We start from the raw sequence: 9,701 nt of genomic DNA on the forward strand, positions 1-9,701 counted from the left end.
GAGAGCTGTGAATAGAGGATATGAACAAACCACAGACTCTCTCTCTCTCTCTGTGTGTGTGTGTGTGTGTGTGTGTGTGTGTGTGTGTGTGCTTGTGATTTATCGAGAGCATGGTTCAAGGTTAGTATTTGTTTGACGAGTAGTGTGTTATAGATGATGCCCTATTTGAAGAGTTCAGCTTGGCGCAGACTACAACTTGAAGCACGAGCATAATCAACTCAGCTTGTGTGTTAAGTCTGTAAGTGTCTGTGGATGTTTTGCGTCTGTTGGGAGGGGTGAACATGTCTGACACCTTGTCTTCTCACAGTTTTGTTTTGTGTCTAATAATGGATTTACGTCCCAATTGTTCAGTGCAAGGAAATGCATTTCTTTACTGATGGATAGTAATGCCAGCGCGAACATGGCATCTGACTTCCAGTGTCTATGAATCAAAGTATAGTTTGCAATCAGATTAAGCAATAAGGGAATGCACTGCTTGTGATTTTAGCCCAGAATCACCATATTATCATAAGCATCTGGACTGTGAAGAGACATTGCCAAGAACGGAGCCAATTCAATATATATTCATTTGGATGAGGTGAAAGCTTTGTTCATCAGGAACTACAATGCAACAGATGCAGTTGCCTGTGGTGTGATGAGGTTGATCCAACCTTACAGTGAACGAGTGTATGGTCATTTACATATCACCTCATGAAATTATGACATATTGAAGGGAATTCAAATTTTAATATTTACAATATTTATGAGGTGATAATACAAACTCAGAAATATGTATTGTTTTCCATAAGTGAATAAACCAGCTGTTCTGAGAGGAAAATAAGGTCCCAGAACTCTGTTTAAAGCTAGAAAGGTGGCAGGGTCCGCCACATATAAACAAAGTAAAACAGTATAAATTATGTTGTCCTTTAAGGTCAGTTTGTTTAATTAGTTTATTCAGTCATGAAAACAAAGAGAGTTTGATTATTTAGTTTGTTTAGGCATCAGCCAATGAGGATCTTCCCTGCTCATTAACATTTCTTCAACATAACTACAGACTGCTCTTTTAAGTTACAACAAACCAAACATGTCAGCATGTTAACACACCACCATCATATAGTATCATATAGTTTTTTGCTGTAGTTTGAAGCACAAAGTCTGTACGTATGAAAAGTGTCAATGTGGATGAGATTGAAGGAGATATACTGTATTTCTAAGGATGGGAGCCTGAAGAACATGTTACTGTTCATCGTTTTCTCTATTTTTCCTTTTTTATTGTCGCTCATCGAAACACGTTTATGTTTTCTGTGTTCAGTTCAAATTGTTTTATTGGCTTGAAAAAGTGTTTCAACTGTTTTTACTTTGAACACACACCTCCAACATGAGAGAGGAGACGGGAGGAGGTGTTTAAGTAGTGTTTGTGTGTGTGTGTGTGTGTGTGTGTGTGTGTGTGTGTGTGTGTTAGAGAGAGAGAGAGAGAGAGAGAGAGAGAGAGAGAGACGGTTCGTTAGGCTCGGGACTCCAGGAGGGACCAGGCAGTCTTTGGAACAGTCTACCCAGACTATGGACTTCATATCCCGGGTTGCTATCGGTGGAGCGACGTGTGCCGTGCTGGGAGCCACTTCCTCTCCTGTCCTCCTTGCTTCATGCCCCTTTCTCCGGCTGTAAAGACAGCGGTGGAACTTCAGCGGCAGCTCCGGAGCAGCGCGGCCGGCCGGGAGTCTCGGGCTGTCGGGGTGTGTTTGCGGGAGGCGGGGGAAGATGCAGAGCAGACCACTGGTGACCTGAACTTTCCTCTCTTCCTGGCTGCTTCGGTCAGGACTTTGCACATTCAGCATGATGCCCCAGTCCTCCTTCACCAGAAAACCAAGAAAGACCAGTCCGAATTGGAGCCGCAGCGGGAGTGGGAGCTGGGAGCGGACGCAGCGGGCAGGATGCGGACTTTGTGCCCGATCTGAGCGCAGCTGCGGAGAGACGAGCTGATGTGCAGTAACAAGAGTTTGTGCTTTCTTGACGGTAAGAACATGTTTAAATAATGCAGTACAGTCTGGTCACTAAATACTCTGTCAACACTAAATGTCTTTATTTTATTCCCATGTTCACATATCCTGAGAGGAGAAGGCTATCTCTTTAACTGTTAATGATGGACTCAGTCCTGTCAGAATAATAGTCAGAATAAACGTGAAACTGTACCAGTTGTAGTATTAAAATTCATCGATACATTTCTTCCACCGTCCACCTCATTCTGATTAGGCTGGTTATCAGAGAGAAAAAACAAACCAATAAAGGTAAAAGAAGGTCCTGGTGGATCAACTGTACGCCAGTTTGTTCTCCAAACTGGGCCAGTAAACAAAGGAGACAGTCTTTTTTTAATTTGGAGCTACTTTTTGCAGGGCCACGTGAATAAACATGTCTCAGGATTGATGCCAAGGACCTGCTGATAATAACCGAGCTGAGGTCAGGTCACCATAATTGGACTCAGTTTGAAGCCTTGTTTGCCCCCTAAGGAACATTACATAACTATTGAACTGCCTTGGCCACAAATCAATGCAATCTGTCAATTGGCTGCTGCTGCCTGGTGCCATTTTATTAATCATCAATACCACCCAGCTCCCAACCACTAATAATACATCATCATCACTTCCTTTACAGAGACTGTACTGTATTGTGAACTGATAAGTGCACCAGTAGAAGGAGTTTTATGTACGTAAACTTTATATCTTTATTGAATTCACCTAAATACTGATTCCTTTGTTTATTGAACAAATGACGATGCTGTTGACCTGGAAATCTCTCCACTTTATTTAAATCGTATGACCTTGTGCGCACAGCAGCACCTCTCCTCATAGTGCGAGGCCCACATCGATCTTAGTTTTGTCCCCATGCAAGGAATTTGTCTCATCTTATCTCTGTTGACAGGCTGCGTTCATCACCATCCAGCACTCCTGCTCTGCTCCAGCACCGCTAAACTCCATGAATCAAAAATGATCGAATGCAAAGTCTAATTTACCAAATATTAAGAGCACACACAAGAAGCTTTATAGTTAGTCTTGTAGTAATATCCGCCACATCATCTGACACCATCTTTCATAGAGCTCGACCAATATATTAGTTGGGCAATATTATCTGCAGATATTGGTCTATCATAGATATCAGTATCGGTATATATGTTGTCCAATATGTGCTGATATGAAAATGTTTTTTTATTTTTTATTATTATCATTATTTGTTTGTTTTTTATCAGATTATAATGCAGAAAAAATGCTTGGGGTAATTATTAAATTCCCAGTGAAGCTTACTGTAAAATCTCCTGCCTGTTACATGTCTTTGTCATAATTGTTTGATAACCACATTTAAGGGATAATTGCAAAAAATATGTGAATATCAGCTGATATATCTATATCAGCTGATATATATATCAAAATGTATTATTCCATAATCGATATCAGCACCAAAAACTGAGTATCGGTTGGGCTGTGGAGCAGGGCATGACCCTTCAGGGCGGGACAGGGTAACAGATTTATGGTCATTAACAAGCTGGTCGTCTCCTTCACTAGCTCACCTCACACCTCATTGCTCACTAGGTGCTTTAGGCTGCCATGTTTTTATGCTTTAAATTTGGTCCTTTTTTTTAAATTCTCTTTTTGTCAGTTTGTTCACGTTCTGGTTAGCAGCTGGGGAAGGAAATTAAAGTTTGAATCCTTTAAGTGCATGTTTTATTTAAAATGAGGCTTCACATTCATTCACTTGTTAACTTGTTTTTCCCACCATTTTACCACACCTTTGCCCTCAGTGTCTTTTCTAAAATGATTTTCCCCTAGCTGTGTGTCTGAGGAATATGTTACGCATCTTAATTCATTTGTATGCATGCTCCTCTGCTCTCCTAATTTACAATGCCTCACTTTGCATTTGTGGGATGGAGAGGGAAAATAAATCCTTTTGTCCTTTTGGAAAGCATGCATTTTGAGGAGACAAAAAAGACAGATTTGTCAATTTTTCTTATTTTGCAACAGGTTTCTGGATCCAATGTCAAGTCCAAGGAAGCAGCAGTGCGTGATGTGAGAGGGAGAGGAAGCTAGGAAGAGGACATCCAATGATAGCCCTCCGGTGTGTTGTTCTGGGCTCTCTCTGTGCTCAGTGCTGTGAAAGGAGCTCTACCTGATGGTAGAAGAGAAGAGGGGGTGAAAATGTGATGAACTGTACTCATTTTTCCCAGCTCTATTATGGACAGTGGCTGGTGAAGGAATCATATTGGTTAATTAGACCATTACTCTTGTGTTGAGAAGCTTAGGACAAAGACTAACCAAGGGATTACCTTCTTCAGCATCAGGCTTAACATGCTGGTGTTATTGAGCCAAGATCTAATGACTGTTCTGTTGGATTTTTCAGATCCTAATTTCTTATAACTCTTTTTTCTCTGGTGTCTGTATTTTTTCCAACCGTCTGAAATGGAGATACAGTGGCGTTTATGGAGTAAGGACTGGACCTCCTTTATAAGGCCATGGATACCTATACTGTTAGGCCTTCACCTCCAGTTCTCCCGAGCCTCCAACTGTCCAGAGGAGTGCCGCTGTGATCGTACCTTTGTTTACTGCAATGAGCGGAGCCTGACCTCAGTGCCTCTGGGAATTGGTGAGGGTTATAAGACCCTTTACCTCCACAACAACCAAATCAATAACGCTGGGTTTCCCTTGGAGCTCCACCACGTGGCTTCAGTGGAAACTGTATATCTCTATGGCAACCAGCTGGATGAGTTCCCCATCAACCTGCCCAAAAATGTAAGGATTCTCCATCTGCAAGAGAACAACATTCAGACAATCTCCAGAGTGGCACTGGCTCAGCTTCTTTGGCTGGAGGAGCTACATTTGGATGATAACTCCATTTCTACTGTAGGGGTGGAGGAAGGGGCCTTCCGTGAGGCTGTGAGCCTGAAGATGCTCTTCCTCACCAAAAACCACCTGAGTAGTGTGCCTATTGGTCTTCCAGATGATTTAAAAGAGTTGCGTTTGGACGAGAACCGGATCGCAGTTATCGCAGAGGAAGCATTTAGGAATGTCACACGCCTGCAGCGCCTCCTCTTAGATGGGAACCTGTTGACAGATGAAGGGATTGCACCAGGGACCTTTCAGGACCTGGTCACCCTGAGGGAGCTGTCTCTGGCCCGCAACTCACTCACATACCCTCCTCCGTTCCTTCCAGGGGAGGTGCTTGTTAAATTAAACTTTCAGGAAAATCAGATAAACCAGATCCCTGTGAGGGCATTCGCAGGGTTGCACAAGCTGGAGAAGCTGGATATTTCTAACAACCAGCTGCAGTCGTTGACACAGGGGGTCTTTGATGGCCTCGTCAGTCTCAGACAGCTCACTGTTCGGAACAACCTTTGGCTGTGTGACTGCAGCATCAAATGGGTGGTGTCATGGCTTAAATCTCTGCCGGCCTCCCTCAATGTGCGTGGCTTTATGTGCCATAAACCTGAAAAGTATCGGGGCATGGTCATCAGGGAGCTGAGTGGTGAGCTGGTCCAGTGCCCACAGAGCACAGCGGCAGCACCACAGCCCAACTCACCAGCTGATACTGCTCTCATCCCATCCCTGTCTTCATCCACAGACTCCCCCCTGGTCACTCAGTATGTTTCCTCCTCCTCCTGGAAAACCCTCCCCACTTTACCCACCCTCTACTCTATCTATTCAACGAGACAGGGAGAGTTGAGGACTAAGCAGCCTCTGATCCCCCGGAGGGAGACTTTGCAGGTCACATTTGCCATACTAAATGGCTCAGCTATCCACGTCAGCTGGGTGACAGCCTTTCCAGTCACTGCCTACAAGGTGACCTGGGCTAGGATGGGTCCCAGTCTGACAGGGGACACCGTGAGGGAGAGGATAGTGGGTGGGGATCACCGGGGGATTCGACTGGCTAATCTTGAGCCAAAGTCCACATATCGGATCTGCGTCATTCCCTTGGATGCTTTCAATAACTACCGGCCCAAAGATGATACTGTGTGCACTGAGGCCATGACCACAGCAGCATATTTCAGCCCCGACAACAAAAGACCATCAGGGCCTGAGCAGGCCACGCAACAGGAACCCAGGTCGCCATTCTTGCTGGCTGGGCTGATTGGTGGTGCTGTGGTTGTGGTGCTGGTGTTACTCCTCAGCATCTTCTGCTGGCACATGCACAAGAAGAGTCGCTCCAAGTCGTCCACTGAGTGGAAATACAACAGGGGTCGAAGAAAAGACGACTACTGTGAGGCAGGCACCAAGAAAGATAATTCCATCCTGGAAATGACTGAGACCAGTTTCCAGATAGTCTCACTCAACAATGAGCAGGTCCTCAAGGGAGATTTCCACATTCAGCCTATTTACACCCCTAATGGGGGCATCGGCTTCCGAGACTGCCCCCTGGGGAACAACAGCACAGTCTACTGCAAGAACAATGTTCAGGATGCAGACTTTTGTCGCACATGATTATTTTGGAGAGCACCAGGAGAATTTGATACTGAAAACTACCAGCTCTTTACTGGACACTGTACAGTGTTAATATTATTTGAAAGCTCCATGTGTTCAAGAAATGTAATTTATACAACTAACTGGATGATATCTTTTTATATAACATTTGTTTATAAGTTATTGGTTTCTGAAGTTGTGCTGTTTGAGTTCTGTGCCCACAGACATGTACAATCAGGATTCATTTATTATTATAATTATTAAGGCTGGGTTTCATTTTGATTTTCAGCATCACTACATGATTTTGAAGTCATTGTGTACAGTAGTTGAAGAGTAAATGTACACACATCATGTAGATGCAAGGCTTTCAGGAAGCACTGTCAATGAAAACAGGTAACGCCTGCACACTAAATGTCACAAAGGTTAAAAAAAGACAACATTTGGACGATGATTAGGCCAAAATATTAAAAAAATGGATAACACAGCCCTGTTTCTACATGCACATGGATAGGCTGACCGGCTCTATGATGGCAGTTGTGATTAACCATTCAATCATTAAATAATCAATAAAGTATATAAAAAAAGTACATAAAGGAAAACAGTAATTAAAAATGTATACCAAAACATCAAACATGTATTTTATATCTCATAAATGTTACATTAAATTCATCATGTCCTAAATCAGGATGTGTATTAACTACGTTTCCAAATATATTTTATAAAAGTCAGATGAGAAAGAGAAGTAATATTAAAATCATGTGCAGAAATTCTATCTTAACAAAATTCTGTTAAAAGTCAGCTGGATCAAATCACAATAAGGAAAAAGACAAACCTGTTGTTTTCATAAATGTATTTCATTATATACGAACATGTGTGCGTGTGTGTGTGTGTGTGTGTGTCAGGGTAGAAAGAATAATGAGGAGTCACCGTGACATGGCCACTGTTCACATATATTATTTCATTTTCGTGAAAGAGTTTGATCTCATATTGATTCAGACCTCTAGGTGTAAGACTCTGGGCGGTGAAAATGTATAATCTATCTCTTAAGTGGATGAGAGTATTTAATCGCCTCCTCCCCCCTGAGATCTAACCTGTTCCATGTGGATGTATCTCAGGGAGGGCACAGGATCCAGATGCAGCTCCTGTGTTTCTTTATCCTGGTTTTTAGTTTAGTTTTCCTGCATATGCTATAACACATCTGACGTTTGATAAGACAGATTACAATTCTTGTGGAACAAGATGCAGTGCCTCTTACTTTCATATCTGTGGTGTTTGTGGCACACTAATATGTAAAATAGTACTGGGTGCATGAACCAAGGTCAAGGAAAGTAGTGTTGTTTGCACTGATGAGATCAGGGGTATCATTTATAAAACAAACTTAGAATCAGTATGGATCTTAGGTATGATTTAAGCAGTAAACCACATAGAAGCAGTTATTTATAAAAACTTTGATGTAGAAATGATCTTATCTCTTAACATGACGTAAGTGATTTTTCTGCTGCGTTTGTAGGGGCGCAGGAGTTTGGGACACATACTACATGCGTCCAAGCCTGTGGTGGACCTTGCATGATCTTTGTGCAGCTGTGACACACTCCAGGCTGTGTGTTACATTGTTTGTCAACCCACCATTGAGTCCAGTGAATAATATGTGTTGCATAGATTCAATCTCCTCTTTCTTTCCGATGATCTCGTCTTTTCAATGTCTCTTGCAAAACACAGGACCAGCGTCTGACCCGGTGGTCTCTCAGATACATCGGCATCGATCATGTTTGATCTCTGAGAGGAGGAGGGTATTTAAATAGCCTCCTCTAAAGAGAAATTTTCCAGACACTCTGAATGAAGAGTATGAGATCAAACATTTTCTCTAAAATAACATGAAGAATTAACAGTGGTCATGTCACAATGATGACCCTACCCTGACACACACACACACACACGTTTGTGTATAATGTTTTTGTTTTTTAACACAACAGGTTTGTCTTTTTCCATGTTGTGATTTCATCCAGCTGACTTTTAATAGAATGATGTTAAGACAATTTGTGCACATGATTATAAGATTTCATCTCTACTTTCATAAAGTGTATTTGGTATTGAATCGAATTGAATTGATTTATGAGATGATGAATTCGTTTAGACAACATTTAGATATAAGATAAATGTTTGATGTTTTGATGTGTAGCTTTTAATCACTGTGTTCCTCTATGTACCATTGTATACTGATACAGAATCCACACTATAGCTGCAGTGTGTCATCAAGTACTGAAACCAGCTGGTAGATTTCTGTATGTGAGGAGAAGATAGGCCACACTCACCACTAGAGGGCAGAGCTTTCTATACACCACACATTTTATTGACACTGTGACTGTTTGTAATCAAGTCCTCACAGTACTAAGTCACATTTCTTTACTTGCCACTGCAATCAGTAGTGATGCAAATGATTAGATTCCTGCTGCAGGAAGAGGGCATATTTTATATGCAAATAGAATTTCTCTCTGCTTCAGAAGGAAATGTGAAGGTCACAGTCATTAAACAATCACGTGGCAGGCTGCAGTGCTTTCACCTGCTTTTCAAGATTAATACATTATCACAGGTAAGGGGTTATGTGGTTAGTGCTACCTGTGTTTTACGGTGGGTGTCACAGAGTGATCAGCAAAAAAGCACATCTGCCATATCTTGTATGTTTCACCCAGTAAGAACCGAGTCTTTCCCTTCTGTTCAGCAAAAATAATCTTATGGTCAAACAATATATATATGTGCCTTGAAGTTATCAGCTTACAATGTCTTTTGATTCCATGTTTTTGCACAAAGTGTGTACTGTATATACATTCAATTGAATTGTTGTTGAGGAAACCTCTTGCTCTTGATTATTTATTTACCTCATTACACAATTTAATTAAAGACATATCTTTCAAAGGGAACTTATTCATGTCTCAGAATGAACACTGACACAAACTGTTCAAAGAAAGTGCATTTAGGAGAGCTCAGTGGTAGCAACAGAGGTCTGTTTGGAGAGGGAAGGGTCCTTTGAGGATGACTACTGCAAGCTCACCAGTCAAAAGAGATCACACTTAAAGTCTACTTAACATAAAAAACACATTAAAGCCGCCTCACTGCTCTCCAGGCGCCAAGGCAGTAACTGCAATTCAAAGTCTTCGTTTCAACATTTGTAAACACAACACCACTGGATATTTTTAAGGAGACCTCAGGACAGTTTTCACTGAAACAGGTATTTCATGATGTTTTTCTATCCCTGACCAAGTGGTTTTGTACCTAAACCTAACC

General features: G+C 41.9%; 1 protein-coding gene across 1 annotated transcript; it reads left to right on the top strand.

Moving 5' to 3' along the window:
• Positions 1-1,496: 1,496 nt before the first annotated feature.
• Positions 1,497-9,332, top strand: LOC311274352 (leucine-rich repeat transmembrane protein FLRT2). Its single transcript, XM_084381966.1, has 2 exons — positions 1,497-1,992; positions 3,990-9,332. The coding sequence occupies exon 2, from the start codon at positions 4,425-4,427 to the stop codon at positions 6,438-6,440; it is 2,016 nt and encodes a 671-aa protein (XP_084238092.1). The 5' UTR covers positions 1,497-1,992; positions 3,990-4,424; the 3' UTR covers positions 6,441-9,332.
• Positions 9,333-9,701: the final 369 nt, after the last annotated feature.

This window comes from Pagrus pagrus, assembly GCF_965226575.1.
Source record: "Pagrus pagrus genome assembly, chromosome: 18".
Lineage (NCBI taxonomy): Eukaryota > Metazoa > Chordata > Actinopteri > Spariformes > Sparidae > Pagrus > Pagrus pagrus.